Source organism: Microcebus murinus, chromosome 16 (assembly GCF_040939455.1).
Source record: "Microcebus murinus isolate Inina chromosome 16, M.murinus_Inina_mat1.0, whole genome shotgun sequence".
NCBI classification, from domain to species: domain Eukaryota; kingdom Metazoa; phylum Chordata; class Mammalia; order Primates; family Cheirogaleidae; genus Microcebus; species Microcebus murinus.
Genome location: NC_134119.1, coordinates 69,635,215 through 69,652,652, shown reverse-complemented (window position 1 = coordinate 69,652,652; position 17,438 = coordinate 69,635,215). Strand labels below are relative to the sequence as shown.

At 37.8% G+C, this 17,438-nt stretch overlaps 2 protein-coding genes across 2 annotated transcripts in view; one reads left to right on the top strand and one right to left on the bottom strand.

Moving 5' to 3' along the window:
* Positions 1-11,687, bottom strand: part of LOC105882838 (NACHT, LRR and PYD domains-containing protein 5) — a 95,803-nt gene extending 84,116 nt beyond the window's left edge. The window contains exons 1-2 of the mRNA XM_075993455.1: positions 11,660-11,687; positions 11,089-11,481 (exon numbers count right to left, since the gene is read on the bottom strand). Coding sequence (XP_075849570.1) covers positions 11,089-11,481; positions 11,660-11,687 — 421 coding nt within the window. The remainder of the gene's footprint in view (positions 1-11,088; positions 11,482-11,659) is intronic.
* A 3,229-nt stretch (positions 11,688-14,916) lies between these two features.
* Positions 14,917-16,200, top strand: LOC105855668 (transcription initiation factor TFIID subunit 13). Its single transcript, XM_012736718.3, has one exon. The coding sequence runs from the start codon at positions 14,938-14,940 to the stop codon at positions 15,310-15,312; it is 375 nt and encodes a 124-aa protein (XP_012592172.1). The 5' UTR covers positions 14,917-14,937; the 3' UTR covers positions 15,313-16,200.
* The last annotated feature ends 1,238 nt before the right edge of the window (positions 16,201-17,438 follow it).

Below are 17,438 nucleotides of genomic sequence, written 5' to 3'. Positions count from 1 at the left end.
CTGTGGGTGATTAGGATGGCTATGGGCAGGTCAGAAAGTATAAGACCTCCTACCACACAGGCAAAAGATTGTCAGAGAGTGACACACAAGAGATGACAAGGAGGTCGTCCTGTTGACTCATCTCCCCAATCCAGCATCCACCAACTCCTGAACAGTAGCCCCTAGCGCTAGAGTTCAGTGGGTGGGTGGCTGGCCATCATTTTTAGGGTCCACAAACCAGATGCTGTGGTGTGCTATGGTTTGGGGCAGCACCCTTCCTCCAGCCTGGGGACTCTCACAACAGGCTCCACCCTTCCGTGACCTATTGTCAACTAGCCAGGCCCGTTTTGATGGGTGAATTTTGAGTACTTTCCCATTTGTGGGAGGCTAACACCCATGGGATTCACAGGTGCTGGGGCACTGGGTGGAGACTCAGGCATCACCCTTCCCCTTAGTGCAGCGACTTTCACACCAAAAGTGGTAGGTTCCAGCCCTGGAGGTAGAGAGAGGCAAGAAAAGCCACTTTCCCTGTGCAACTGGCAAGACTCTGTGGGGCTTTGGTGCAGATCAATAGTTGACAGTGCAGTGACTCTGCCTGTCAGACCAGCTTAGGTCATCCAGTAGGATCATAACCCTAGGGCATGATCTACACATCCAGGTGGATGCCAACATGGAGTTCATGGTCAGGGAAGGAAAATCCTGGCCAGAGGCCACGGCAGGTGCACCAAGTAATGCCTCCCATCATAAGAAGCCTCCCAAGTGTGGTGGAAGAACCCTATATAACATATTAGTGGCTCTCCCTAGCAGCATATCAAGCAACAATAGAAGCACACACATCCAGGCTGGTAGGCAGCAGCTGCAATCTGCCTTGCTCCTGCCACCATTTTAAGAGGGAAGAGGGTCCCAGTAACCCTCAGGAGTGGCAAGAGCCTTCCTAAAGATTGGGGCACTAGTATTCCTCACCTGGGGACTAGAAACCAACACAGAAGCATCAGATTACCTCAATAACTGGCTCCTCCACACAATCTACAACCAATGACAGAGAGGGTAACCCCACAGCTCAACACAGTGTCCTCCATCTCAAGCTATTATAGGGTCAGTGAAGTTATACACACAAGTGCAATTCACCACATGGAAGCTTAAGCTGGGAGACCAAACTCACTAATATCCACCAGCAAGAGATGAAGACAACAGGTCAGAGGTAACCCAACTTGCCAAAATATCTCTAAGGCAATATAAGACCAGAGCACCTCCTCCCACCACTGTTAAGGAACGTCCCTTGGAAGCTTCAAGTTAAGGGCACAAACCAGTTCTAGTACTCCCAGTTCTCAATTACCCTGATGAGAAAGAACCAGAGAGAGAACACAGGGAATATAAAAAATCAGAGAGAAAAGTCACCCCAAAAAGAAATCATGAGACCCTCAAAATCAGATACTAATTTAAATGAAATAATCAAATTGATGGAGGAAGAATTTCAAATATGGATTGCCAGGTAATTCAATGGAATTGAAGAGAAAATACAAACTCAAAGAATCCACAAGAACAATACAGGAAATAAATGAAAAATTCTCTAAAGAAATTAAAATATTATGAAAAAAACAAACATATCTTGGAAATGAAGGAGGCATTCAAGGGACTTCAAAACACAGTGGAAAGCCTTAAAAATAGACTGGATCCCATCACACAGAGGAAAGAATCTCAGAGCTTGAAGATAATGCCTATGTGCTAAACAAATCAGATGAAGAAACAAACACAGAAGAGACAAGAGAAGAACATACAAGAAATGTGAGATTAAGTAAAGAAACAAAATATAAGAATTATAGGCATCCCTAAGAAAGAAGAAAATACACAAGGGCTGGAAAATATATTTCTTTAAATACTGGAGGAAAATATGCCTGGCCTGGCCAGAAACCCAGATATCCAGATAGAAGAAGCACAAAGAACTCTAAAGAGACTCAATGTGAAGAGGCAAACAACATGTCACATAATTATTAGACTGGCCAAAGTAAACACAAAAAAGGCAATCCTTCACACAGTAAGACAAACAGATAACCTACAAAGGAAAACTTAGTCAGACTAACTGCAGACTTCTCAAATGAAACCTCAGAAGGGACTGGAGACCCATCCTCAATCTTCTTAAATAGAACACTGTCAACCTAGAATTCTTTACCTGGCAAAACTGAGCTTCAACTATGTGGGAGAAAAAAAGACTGTCTCAGACAAGCAATCACTGATGGAATTTGAAAAGACCAGACCTGCTCTGTAGGAAATACTCAGACGTGCATTATACACTGAACAGCACAACAGACACCCATCAAATTAAAAACACTTAAGAGTTAAAGACCAGAACCTGAATTCCACAATGGCTCAAGAGGTAAAATAATAAGAATTTACCCAACAATATGAACAGAAATCTACCCCAAATATCAATCCTCTCAATAAATGTGAATGGCTTGAATTGCCCTTTGAAGAGACATAGACTGGCTGAATGGATAAAATGTTATAAGCTGAGTATCTTCTGTCTCCAGGAAATGCATCTAACCGACAAAGATGCTTTCAGATTCAAGATCAAGAGTTGGAAAACAAACTTTCAGGCAAATGGAAAACAGAGTGGGGGTAGTGATTCTGATTTCAGACAGCATAAATTTTAAAATAGCAAAAGTAAAGAAAGACAAAGATGGTTACTATATAATGGTGAAAGAAAAAAATCCAACAAGAAGACTTAACAATTCTTAATATCTATGCACCCAAAACAGGAGCACCTAGATATAGAAAACAAACTCTGTATGAACTAAATAGCATGATAAACAGTAATGCCATAGTAGCAGGGGATTTCAGCATCCTATTGTCTGAAATGGACAGATCCTCCAAACAAAAAATAAGCAAAAATAATAGACTTAAACAGAGCTCTAGAACAAATGGGTCTAACAGACATCTACAGAACATTCCATCCAAATAAAGTGGAATATACATTCTTCTCATCACCTCATGGAACTTTCTCTAAAATAGACCACATCCCAGGCCACAAATCAGACTTCAACAAATTAAAAAAATAGAAATTGTGCCATGTATCTTCTCAGACCACAGTGGTCTAAAACTAGAGATCAATTCCAACAGAAACACTTGCTGCTTCACAAAGTCATGGAAATTAAACAATGTATTGCTAAATGACTGCTGGGTGAAGAAAGATTCAGATGGAGATCAAAAATTCTTTGAATTTAATGATAATGGGGACACAAGCTATCAAAACCTGTGGGATGCAGAAAAAGCATTCCTGAGAAGAAAACTAATAGCATTAAATGCTCACATCCAAAAGACAGAAAGCTCACAAATCAATAAACTAATAAATTGTCTCAAAGAACTGGAAAAGGAAGATCAAATTAATTCTAAACCTACCAGAAGAAAGGCAATAACTAAGATTAGAGCAAAACTAAATGAAATTGAGAACAAAAGAACTATACAGAAGATCAATAAAACCAAAAGCTGGTTTTTCAAAAAGATGAACAAAATTGATAGCTCTCTTGCTAGATTGACAGGCACTAGCAAGGAAAGGACCTTAATAAATTCAATCAGAAATGAAAAAGGAGAAGTCACTACAGACATCATGGAAATATAAAACATTATCATTTAATACTATAAAAATGTATATGCCCCAAAGCTATAAAATGTGGAGGAAATAGAAAAATTGTTGGAAACACAAAACCTCCCTAAGCTCAATCAGGAGGAAATAGAACTGAACATACCAATATCAAACACAGAAATTGAAGCAGCAATAAAAAATCCTTCCAAAAAAAAAAAAAAAAAGTCCTGGAGATGGGTTCACACCCGAATTTACCAAATATACAAAGGACCACCCATACCTATACTGCAGAAATTATTGCAAAACACTGAGAAAGATGATATCCTCCCCAGCCCATTCTATGAAGCCAATATCACCTTGATACCAAAGCCAGGAAAGGATGTAGGAAAAAAAAAGAAAACTATAGACCAATATCCCCTATGAATATAGATGCAAAAATTCTCAACAAAATTTTAGCAAACTGAATCCAAGAGCACATCAAAAAAATAATTCACCATGACCAGGTAGGCTTTATCCCAGGGATGCAAGGCTGGTTCAAAATATGTAAATCTATAAATGTAATTTACTACATAAATAAAAGAACAAAGACCATATGATTCTCTCAATAGATGAAGAAAAAGCATTTGATAAAATCCACCACACTTTTATAATAAAAACCCTCATCAAAATAGGTATAGATAGGACATTCCTTAAAATTATTAAGGCCATAGATGACAAACCTACAGCCAATATCATATTGAATGGGGAAAAATTGAAAGCATTCCCACTTAGAACTGGAACCAGACAAGGTCGCCCACCATCCCCACTTCTATTCAACATAGTGCTGGAAATCCTTGCTAGAGCAATCAGACAAGAGAAGGGAATTAAGGGTGTCTGAATGAGGGCAGAAGAGATCAAACTCTCACTCTTTGCTGATGATATGCTATTATACCTTGAAAATCCCAAGATTCAGCCAAGAGACTCTTGGAATTGATACATTCAGTAAAGTTTCAGGATATAAAATAAACACACACAAACCAGTGGCATTCATATACACCAATAACAGGCTTAAAATCAAACGAAAGACACAACACCTTTCACAACAGCATCAAAGAAACTTAAATATTTAGGAATATATTTAACAAAGGAGGTGAGAGATATTTATAGGGAGAACTATGAATCACTGAGAAAAGAAATTGTAGACGATGTGCACAGATGGAAATCCCTACCTTGCTCACGGATTGGCAGAATATTGTTAAAATGTCCATTCTACCTAAAGTGATCTACAGAATTAATACAATCTCTATTGAAATTCCACCATCATTCTTTACAGATTTAGAAAAAATAATTCTACACTTCATCTGAAACCAGAGAAGATCTCATATAGCCAAAGCAATCTTAAGCAAAAAGAAAAAATTGGGAGGCATCAGTCTGCCAGACTTCAATCTTTACTATAAGGCTATAGTAATCAAAACAGCATTGCACTGGCAGAAGAACAGAGATACAGACCTTTGGAATAGGACGCAGATCTCAGAAGTAAAACCATTCTGATATTATCATCTAATCTTCCACACAGCAGACAAAAGTATACATTGGGGGAAAAGAATCTCTATTCAATAAGTGGTGCTGGGAAACCTGAATATCCACATGTGGAAGACTAAAATTGGATCCCTACCTCTCACAGAAATCAACTCACGTTAGATAACAGACTTACACCTAAGCTGTGAAACCTTAAGAATTCTCAAAGAAAATGTGGGGAAGGCTCTTCTAGACATCTGCCTAGGTAAAGAATTTATGAAGAAGACCCCCAAAGCAATCAGTGCAGCAATAAAAATAAACAAATTGGACCTGATCAAATTAAAAAGCTTCTGCACATGCTCTAAGGAAACTGTCCTTAGAACAAATAGACAACCTACAGAATGGGAGAAAATATTTGCTTTCTACACACCCAACAAAGGGCTGATAACGAGAGTCTATATAGGACTTAAGAAAATCAACAAGAAAAAAATCACACGACCTCACCAATAAATGGGCAAAGGACAGAAACAGAAACTTCTCAAAAGAAGAGAGAATAATGGCCAGCAAACACATAAAAAAGTGCTCAACATCTCTAATCATTAGGGAAATGTGAATCAAAACCACAATGAAATATCACCTAACTCCAGTGAGAATGGCCTCTATCAAAAAGTCCCAAAATAACAAATGCCGGCATGGATGAGGAGAGATTGAATCACTCATCCACTGCTGGTGGGACTGCAAATTAGTACAACCCCCGTGGAAAGTAATTTGGAGATGCCTCAAAGAGCTTAAAATAGAAATACCATTTGATCCATCAATCCCACTACTGGGCATCCATCTAAAGGGTAAAAAAGACATTCTATAATAAAGACATCTGCACTCAAATGTTTATAGCAACACAATTTACAATTGCAAAGGTTTGGAAACAACCCAAATTGCCCATCAATATATGAGTGGATGAATAAAATGTGGTCTATGTACACCATGGAATACTACTCAACTACAAAAAACAATGGTGATCTAGCACCTATTATCCTGGATACCGATTGAGCCCATCTTTTGAAATGAGATATCACAAGGATGGAAAAACATGTACCACATGCACTCTCCATCAAATTGGTACTAACTAATCAACACTAAGGTGCTCACATGGTGGTAATACTCACTGGGTGCCAGTCAGGAAGGGGGTTGGGGGCTGGCGGATAGAGCAGGTGGGGTGGGTAAACCCACAGCTAATGGAGACGGGGCTCACTGTATGGGGGAAGGACACACTTGTGGCCCTGGCTTGAGTGAGGCAAATGCATTTCATGTAACCAAAATGTTTGTACCCCTATAAGATCCTGAATTAAAAAAAATATTGGTGTAAACCTGATCTTGAGTGGGGCTTTTTTAGATATGGCACCAAGAGCACAAGAAATCAAGTAAATAAATTTGGCTTTGTAAAAATTAAAACTTTTTGTGCTTCAAAGAACACTATCAAAAAAGTGAAAAGACAACCAAGAGAATGGGAGAATATATTTTCAAATTATGTATCTGCTAAGGGTCTAGCATTCAGCATAAAGTAGTATTACAACTCAATAATATAATAAAAATGGGCAAATGATTTTAATATACTTTCTCTGAAGAAGATTTTAAAATGGCCAGTAAGCACATGAAGATTCTGAATGTGATCAAGGAAATTCAAATCAAAATTACAACCAAGTTGAATCTTGTGATGGCTGTAAAAAAAAAAAATAAAAAAAAAAAATTACAACCAAGTGATACAGTACATGTCAAGGGCTCAGCATGATGACCAGCACACAGTAAATACTCAATAAATGTTAAATGTTTCAATAAAATATTTCATGAGAAAAAAAGAACAACATTACAAGGAGATACTACTTTTTGACCACTAGTGTGGCTATAATAAAAAGATACAGAGAGTAGCAAATGTTATTGGAGGTCTCATTAGTTGTTGGTGGGGATGAAAAATGGTACAGTCATTTAGGAAAAATAATTTGGCAATTCTTCAAGAAGTTAAACAGTAACTATGTCTTAATAAAAATCAAGACAAGTATCAGAAAAGATTATAGGCCAATTCACTCAAACACAGATGCCAAATTCTAAACGAAAAGTTAGCAAACTATCTAGAAGTGTATAAAAATGTGTTTTATGATGTTAAGTCATATGTATTCCGGGAACGTGAGAATGGTTTAACACTGGAAAACAATCTATAAATGCCATTCATTCCATTAACAAATTCGAGGACAAAACCCACATGATTATTTCAAATTATGCAAAGAATAAAATGGGCCTGAGGGATATTTTCTGGGTGATAGAAGTGTCCTAAAACTGGATTGTGGTGACAGTTTCATACGCCTATAAACTTATTAAAAATCATTGAATTATATCCTTAAGATTTTAATGATATGTAAATTAAACCTCAAAGCTATTAAAAATATAAACAGCTCTGCAAGAGAGCTTTTGTTGGGGTGAGGTACATCAGGAGCTATGGCTTAGGCAACACAATACCTTCAGTATATCAGATTCTAAATTAGTATGTCAAGTAAGATGAAAGGATCTGCAGTTACGTATAATTTGGAAGATCTAACAGAAAGATGACAAACCAGGCTTTCTATTGGCTGACGCACCTTGGGCAAACCAGGCTCTCTGGGCGTCAGATCCATGTTACAATGGTGACTTCAATTCTGATGGATCTCAATGTTTAATTTTCTTTTGGTAATAGTTTTACTGAAATAAAATTTGCGACTCACTCAATTCACCCATCGAAAGTGTACAATGTCATGGTTTTGAGAATATTCAGATTTGTGCAACCCTCACAATAAAACATTTTCTTCACTCCCCCCCCCAAATTCTGCCAAGGTCAGTCTGTAAGTATGTTCGTTTCATGCCATTCCTAAGCAGCCATGTAATAACGTATAAAACCTGTGAAATACAATTTTATCTCGTATCCAGCATTCACCTTGTTAAGCCTAGATTTACATCGTACTTTCAGCAAGGTATAACCTTTATGATTCTGAGACTCTGACTTAGATGTCAATTACTCAGACTTTAGCCTTGAATGGTGCTTTCCTATCCAGAGCCTGAAAAAACTGTCAAAATGGAGGCGGTTTAGATTCCTTCTAAGTGTTAGATCTCACAGTCGACACTGGTTGTTGGGAGACTATTGAGATAGTGGCAGTGTGGGTAACGGAGGGGAATGTGTGTTGTCTACACAAGCCTGCATTTCTCCCTGTATGTTTTGCCTTCGCTGGTTTGATCTTTTATTGGTTTTGCCTTTCCTGCCCCCATGGAGTGTGACCTTCAGGAATGCAGGGGGTTCACACAGACTTTGGCCGCGGACGTATTGTGAGTGCACAGAACACTGCCTTGCACGTGGTCACCGCTCAGTTGTGGGGGAACTGTATTGAATCTGGTTTCATGCTATCTGTTCCCCCCCCCAAAACCCCAAAACAGGTTATTAGGAGGAGCTTATCCTAGTAGGGTCATAAAGTTGCTGAAACTGACGATGACAAGAACCCCATGAGTTGTAAGAAAGCCTTAAGGACCACAGAACCCTCTTGAACTTGGAACAAGACCAAAATTACTAGACGCTCAGAACCCACACAGTCAGCTAACGACAGGGAGTCTAGACTAGAAAGAACACCAGACTGTCAGAAATCACTGTTCTGCTCCCAGGGGTACACTGCTCGCCATTTTTCCACTATGCCTATTCTCACCCGATCCTTCTTCCTTGCTTGGTCCTTGGTCAGTCTGTATTGGCTCAGAATCTCCTGGTGTTTCAGCCAGTGAATGTTCTGCAACAAAGAAAAAGGGAGAATGGTTTCAAAGTCATAGCAATTACCCAAGCCAGGGACGAGAACATCTCATTTTGAACTTGTAATTGTACTTTTCAGCCACAGTTTTGCCAAGTGGCCTTGGGTAAGTCACGTAATGAGGTAGTGGGTTACAGCTATTAAATGTCAGGAGTCATCTTCAACACCTCGGAGTTCAGACCTAGTCAGTCAACTACTCACGAGATGCCTTCGATTCACAAGGCCCAACACTGACTACGCTTATGATCGACTTGTTGCAAAAGATCTCTCCCAGTGTTTCCTGGGACGAGATCAGGGACCCCATGCACCCCATTTCTTATTCCAGAAACCTGGGTATCAGCCTCGATACCAGGTTGTGTTTTGTCTGCTTCTGAACCATCTCCCATCCCATTTCTACTTCTTTCGCTAACTGCTATCACCATTCTATTCCAGGCCACCCTTATTTCCCTCATGGGACACTAGAGTGGCCCCCAAGTAGTCTCCCCACATCTATCTGAGACTCCCTCTGGGTCCCTCAACACTTTACCAATAGGGCTAAAATACGGATTTGATTATTTTTACCTCTGCTCCTTTAAAACTACTAACTGCTTACACTAGCTATTATGATTACTTTCAAGGTGCCGGGCTTGGTCCATGCCTCCATCCTCACCCCATGCTCATTCCCCATGGTCTGGCCAAACCCTTCTTAAAAGCTTCACGGTGCCTTACGCTTGGAAGCTTCTACTCCAAAGTGCCCAGTTAGCTTGGCAAGTTAAATGTTTTTCTCTCCAAGCCTAAGGCAAACTTCTAGGAAATGATTCTGGGCTTCACTTCCCTCTAGTCTGGCATAGGAATGTCCCTTACATTTTTTCTCCATATCCATTTTTAAAATTCCCCATTTTAAGTCTCCAGCATTTGACACATGAGCATTTAAATATATGCTAAATAAGTGTTAAAGAAGAATCTCATCTTTGTCACTTATTAGCTCATGGACTTGGTCAACATCCCCTACTTTAGCTTCTGCCCTGGGGGGCCTGTTCCATTGGGTGGGTTTGGCACCAGGGGCAGGGCACGCGAGAGTCTCAGAGTAGCGCCGACTCAGTGAGCGTGAGCTAGCACCGCAATGTTTATGCCCTCATTCCCTGTGACCACTACCAACACGCCTTCCACACAGGGCATCTCCAAGGTTTGGAAGAAATATCCCTTCAAGTCCTCCGCAGCTGAAGCCACAAGCTCTGTCTGAACCGCTGATGTGCAGGTGTGTAACACCTGTGGCCTTAAGGACCGACTTGCCCGCTCAGTCATTGGAAGCTTTAAGTTTTCAGTCTGTGGCTGAAGAGAGACTTTCTCCTGATAAAGGATAACTTTAATGTTTAAATTTTATTTATTTTTATTTAAAAGTATTGTGGAGGCAAAAATGTTTTTGGTTACATGGCCTGTCACCCAGGTAGTGTTCATCATACCTGTTGGGAGGATGGGCAAAAACCTACCTTGCTTGATTTCCACTGAGTTTTACTTCCCTCTATGCACATGTGTGCTCATCAGTTAGTTCCAACTTAATAGTGAGTACATGTGGTATTTTCCCATTCTTTAGATACTTTACTTAGAGCTTTTTTTTTTTAAATGGACTTTCTCCAAAATACCCTAAGATTATCACACAATCTGGTCCGAGTCTACTGCTGCAATATGGGGACCAACAGTCTAAGCAAGGCCAGCCCTTCAATCCGTGCCTTGAACCTCAGTTCTTCAGCCCAGGGCTGAGTGACAGATCCATCTGCCACCCCACTGAACTATCAGTGTTCTCAATAAGTGAACAAAGCTTTATCACCCACTTTCTATATGTTATCCCATCGAACCTTTACAACGGTACATATGATATCACAGCTCCTGTTCCAAGATGTGGAATCCGAGGGTCAGAATAAGAGGAGATGGGCCCAAAGCCAGGAGTAACAAGTGACAGTTCCAGAACTCAAGCTTGCTGCTCACGCTCCAAATCCTATTAACTTCAACTGAATTCCATCTGTGTAGAGGAATCATCTTCCTGTTTCTCCTTCTGCATCATTTCACAGGCTGGAGACTACACTAATTTCCAGCCAGTGAGGATGACCAAGGAGGTACTTCTCACAGTGCAGACTCTCGCTGCAGAGGTGGGCAAAATTACACAACAATGACACCTTCCCCATTCCCGTGAGAACTTGGGATCATCCGTTTTCTCTCCTGCCCCAAATTATTACTCACTTTTCATCTCATCCTTTGCTTTCTCAGAGAGCGTTGGCAGGTTCATCTCTTCAAAGATGTTAATGAACATTTCCCAGGCACGAGGTCCTACGTAATACTCATGCAAGAGGAAGGCTAGACGTTCCACATCGGCGTTATCTACTTCAACCAATGGAATAGACCTCATTGTCAATTCTGAAGACTTTTTCTTCAGTAATTCCTTAAATGTCTGAAACTCTTCCATGTCTAGCTCCTTGAGACACGTTTGCAGTCCATCAATAGAAAAGGAGGGTAACTTGTCTTCTACCATCTTTATGCAAGGTTGAAAGCTCAGGTTTTGGTGGAAAAGTGGATTCTTTGGTAATGTGGAACGAACAGGACCTGTGGGAAGAGTGACAAGACACTGAATAGAATCTTGCAGAAAATTTTCAAGCTCATACCGTGAACCTCAATGAACTTGATAGATGAGTAACATTCTCTGCTCTTTTTCAATTCTTCATGGACAAAACCACAGTTGCCTTATCTATCCTGTTACCAGAATATAAGTTCTGGGATATTTTGTTGTCTGTATGCTTAGTTGCCAAAACAGTACCTGGCATGGAATAAGATTCCATATACATGTCGTGAAATCCTCTTGGCTAGGACATCGTACTCAAGGATGCTGGAGAGCAGGTTCCCACCACTGACTAAGAGCCAGCTTTTAATTTTTAGATTAGTTGATTTACATTATGCCTGCTAATATTATTTATATAAATACAAGAAACAATTTTGGTATAGACTAAACTAATATTTACAAGTTATCTGATGATGAATTTACATGGATTGGAAGAATTATATTGTTAAAATGGCCATTCTGCCCAAAGCAATCTACAGATTCAGTGCAATCTCTATCAAAATACCAATGGCATTCTGTGAATAGAAAAAAACTATCTTAAAATTTGTTTAATTTGTAACCACAAAAGACCCAAAATAGCCAAAGCAATTCTGAGGAAAAAAAATAAAATCTGGAGGCATCCTACTACCTGACTTCAAAGTATACTCAAAGATATAGTAACCCAAACACTAAGGTACTGGCATCCAAACAGACAAATAGACCAACGGAACAGAATAGAGAACCCCAAATTCACGTATTTACAGCCAACTGATTTGGGGCACAGAGAATCTATGCTGGGGGGAAACACATTGCTTTAATAAATGGTGCTGCTAAAACCAAATATCCATATGCAGACGAATGAAACTGGACCTCTAACTCTCCCTATATACAAAAACCTACTCACAACAAAGATAAATCTAATACCTGAAACTAGAAAGCCATTAGAAGGAAACATGGGAAAAATGCTTCAGGTCATTGGTCTAGGCAAAGATTTTATGGCTCAGACTTCAAAAGCATAGGCAACAAAGCAAAAATAGACAAATGAGATTATGTCAAACTAAAAAGCTTCTGCACAGCAAAGAAAACAACCAACAGAGTGACGAAACAACCTGCTGAACAGGAGAAAAAATTTGCAAACTACTCACGTGACAAGGACTAATATCCAGAATATACAAGGAACTCAAACAACTTAATAGCAAAATACCAAATAATGTAATTAAAAAGTGGACAAAGGATTTGAATAGACATTTTTCAAAAGACATAAAAATGGCCAAGTATATAAAAAATGCTTAGCATCACTAATCATCAGGGAAATGCAAATTAAAACCACAATGAGACATAATCTCTCCCCAGTTAGAATGGCTAATGCAAAAAAGACAAGAAATAAATACTGGCAAGGATGCAGAGAAAAAGGAACTCTCATACACTGTTGGTGGGAACGTAAATTAGTACAGCCATTCTGGAAAACAGCATGAGGGTTCTCAGAAAACTAAAAATAGAATCATATGATCCAGCAATCCCACTGCTGGGTATTTATACAAAGGAAAAGAAATCAGTACGTCAAAGAGACACCTGCACTCCCATTTTATTGCACTATTCCCAGTAGCCAAGATATGGAGTAGACCTAAGTGTCCTCAGTAGACAAATGGATACAGAAAATGTGGTATATACACAATGGCATACTAGTCAGTCATTTAAAAAGGAAGGAAATCCTATCATCTGAGGCAACATGGATGAGCCTGGAGGATATTATGTTAAGTGAAATAAGTTGGACACAGAAAGTTAAATACTGTATGTTCCCACTGATATGTGGAAGTTAAAAAAAAAAATTGAGCTCATGGAAGTAGAGAGTAGAATTATGGGTATTAGAGGCTGAGGAGGATGGGAGAGGATGGTTAATGGATGCAAAATTACAGCCAGATAGGAGTGCGTCTGGTGTTCTATGGCAAGGTAGGGTGAATATTGTTAACTTATTGTATATTCTAAAAAAGCTAGAAGAGGATTTTGAATGTTTACAACACAAGAAATGATGTTTGAGGTGATAAATATGCAAATTATCCCGATTTGATCATTATATATTGTGTACATATATCGAAATATCTGAAATTTCACTTTATTCCATAAATACATACAATTATGTATCAACTAAAATAAAAGGAAAAAACTGCAGCAAGTATACTTAGTGGGGAAACTTTTTGTTTTGGATAAAAGGCAGGGATCAGCAAACTTCCCTAAAGGAGCCGAGTATTTTAGGCTGTGTGGGCTGTTTAGTTTCCACCACTTCTGCTCTGGTGGGCTGAGAGCAGTCAGATGATATACAAATGAGGGAAGCTGTTTCCAATAAAGCTTTATTTATAAAAACAGGCAATGAGCTGGATTGGACCCATAAGCCGCAGTTTGCTGATCCCCCAGAGGGAATCAGACAAGAATGCTAGCTGTCAGCATTTCTGTTCAGGTTTTTTGTAAAAAAAAGTTGTTTAAACATTTTTAAAAGTTTAATTATTATGAGTACATAATAGCTGTATGTCTTTATAAAGTATATGTGATGCTTTGATACAGGCTTATACTGTCTTCACTAGTATTTATATTCTGTATTCCACTATTATATTTACATTATTTATATCTGGTAGGAAAGCAATCAGATAAATGAGAGGTATAAAAGTAGAAAAGGTAGATTTAAAAAAATTAACATTTGTAGGTGTGTGTGGCTAATAAAGCCAAGGAAATTACTTAAACTAGTATAAATCATTTGAAGTCATTAAATGGGGTTATGAACAGATGTGACTAAAATCTCACCCTAATTCTGATAACCAGTTAGAAAATATAATGTAAGGTTAATAGCCACCACAGAGATAAACATGTTTGTAAAGATGTGTTTTAAAAGCTTTAAAACACTTCTGTTAGAGAAAAACCTTAAGACAAAGTATATTTTCAACATAATTATCCTTAAAGTAATCAGTATGTCATTCAAGAAGTCCTGCTGGTATTTTTATTGGGACAAGCAGCTCATTAACATTCTTATAAAAAGCCAAAAATAGACCCCCAAATTCTGAAAAAGAAACTGAAATTTACTTCATTGATAACTAAGCTAGACTTCCACATCTATAATAAGTCACCTTTAGGGTCCAACATAGTGGATGTGCTAAATTTTCAAATATTTGTATTTGTGCTCATGAATTCCTACTTTATATTTAATCCCCAATTAGCAGATGGAACAGAATGTCTCAACCTAGTAGTATAAACAAGACAAAGATAATAAATTATTTCAACATATTCTCTCTCCATTCAAAAAAAAAAACTTTAAAGTTTCCCTAGAAAAAACAACTGGTATAAATAAATTTGAAGTATATGACAAAGAAATTATATAAAGAGCTCTTCCAATCCATGAAAATGCTCAGTTTATTAAAAGGATTTCAAAAGTTCAAAAAAACCTGTATATGGCCTTTAAATGTACTTGAAGTCAAAATTGATACTATAGAGGCTTGCGGACTGGTGGGATGGCGGATGAGGAAGAAGACCCCGCCTTTGAGGAAGAAAATGAAGAAATTGGAGGAGGTGCAGAAGGTGGACAGGGTAAAAGAAAGAGACTTTTTTCTAAAGAATTGAGATGTATGATGTATGGCTTTGGAGATGACCAGAATCCTTATACTGAGTCAGTAGATATTCTTGAAGACCTTGTCATAGAGTTCATCACTGAAATGACTCACAAGGCAATGTCAATTGGAAGACAAGGTCGAGTACAAGTTGAAGATATCGTCTTCTTGATTCGAAAGGACCCAAGGAAGTTTGCTAGGGTTAAAGACTTACTTACTATGAATGAAGAATTGAAACGAGCTAGAAAAGCATTTGATGAAGCAAACTATGGATCTTGACACCTTTTGTAGTAACTGAAACTCCCATTATGTTCTAGGGAAAATGTATATAATAATTGTATATTTTCTATAGTAAGGTCTTGATACCTACCTATGTAAATGAAAGGTGGAGAAACACAGTTTTCTGCCTTTATTTTCATGCCTTAGATTTTAGAGTGATATTGGATTAATTGCCTGCCTTTATATGACCATACTTGAATTACTTATTTGGTTTTAATGACCACACATAAGTTAAAGTACCTTGCAAACCATGCAATTTCTTCTGACTTTTGACTATCTAAAGGATGAAATAGTATTTATGTGTTGTGTATTTGTGTCTTTGTAAGCTGTACTGTAGCTGTCTAATATGTGAAATTTAAATGGCATCTTTGACTCTATGGTAGCTGAAACGTGGTTTATGTACTCTGAAGTTTTTATACAAAATTAGTCTGAGAGGTTATTATAGTGAACTTTTTTGTGTTTCTTTTAAGGAGATACAGGAAAATAAAGGTTTTTTGTAAGAATGTTTTAAAAGATAATTTGTTTTAATATTCTTTTTTTCAGGTAACAAGAATGATTTTATTTTTTTGGAGAAACAAAGTTTCATGTGAATGGTTCTGTGTTAGAAGGCTTTTTTGATTTAAAACTTTTTGGGGCTTATAACATACTATTTGTTAAGTTTTGGGATAACTCATTTTCCCAGATCAGATTAAAGCTTCTAAAAATAAATGCTTTCAGTAGCAAGAATGACATTGCTTAAAAATTGAATGGCATTCATGGCAAGATAAGCATTTAGGATAGTGTTTTATTAACATATTTGTAATTGTTCATTTTGGAAATGTGTACTTGATGAAAATCATATGTGTCTATGGAAACTACTTTTGTCTTTTTTTTTTTTTATTTTACCAATCACAGAAGCAGAACTAGATGGAAACTACTTTTGTAGTGCAGGATATACAGGTTTTGTGTGTATGTAGCTTATTGTATTAAATTATTATAGCACTACTCTTAAAATTAGGATTAAAATTGTATTTAAATAGATCACTGAATGTTAACTCTTTGTGAAACTGAACTTTTTGTGTGCCACTTATAAACATTACCTATAAGTCAGTGCTTGGGAAAATTTTACTTTTTTAACCTATTAATACAAGGAATAAAGTATGAAAAATTAAACAGGAAAAAAAATTGATACCATAAGAATAAAAATGTGTTTGACATGTTTGACATAATGTCCATAATGCTTGATTATATCTGTTTTGTTATGGGTGTAGGAGAAGATGCTCATGTATCAGTGGAAACAAACTGGTGCTATCTCTTTGGAGGACAATTTGGCAAAATTAATCCACTTTAACACATTAATTGCCATGTGAGTTGTATTTAACTCACACTAGTTTTGAGCCCAGAGCCTTATGAAGCATATGTAACTCACACATCCCTTCCCTTCACCCAGGGAGCTGCAAGATCTGTTTTTCAAGCTGTATATAACTCATAGAAAATAAAAAATAACTTTTTCATTAAATTAGTAAGGATTGTTTTGTTTTTGAAGTTTTTATTCTATTTTCATAATAAAACTCCGTGGCCCCAAGGAAAAAATTTTTTCTAGTGTGCCAATGTGTTAAATGCAAATATCATTAGATACAGCCTTGTTTAAACAGAGAGACTGAAGACGATTAAGAATTGACCAATAACAGCTGGGCAAATTTAAAAAATGAAGTACTCTGCATCTGTAAAAACCCTCAACAGCCCAAGAATGTGACTCAGTCCATAAGATGCTTAATGCTACACACACATGTGTAGGGTATCCTTGGGTGATGGGTGGAAAATGAGTACTGATCTTGGGGAGCAGGAATTAAGTGGGGACAAGGAAAGGACATTTCACTTTATACCTTCTCATATTGTTTGCTTTTTCACATTAACACTAAGAGGCACTTCCCATTAAAAAAAAGGAAAAAAAAAAAAACACTAGTAGAAACCAATAGACATAGACGCACCTCACTAAAACAGCTGAGATAGTCTCACCATTACCCATCCAGCAAAGACCAAAAAAGCATGTGTGGATGAACATTATTGACCATAGAACATTGAGGTTTATGTGCTGGTTGCTCAAAACAGAACTGTAGCAAGAAAATAAGCTTTCCCACACATTC

Excerpts from the sequence above, each read along its gene's own strand:
- LOC105855668 (XM_012736718.3), top strand. The coding sequence starts at position 14,938 with ATGGCGGATGAGGAAGAAGACCCCGCCTTTGAGGAAGAAAATGAAGAA.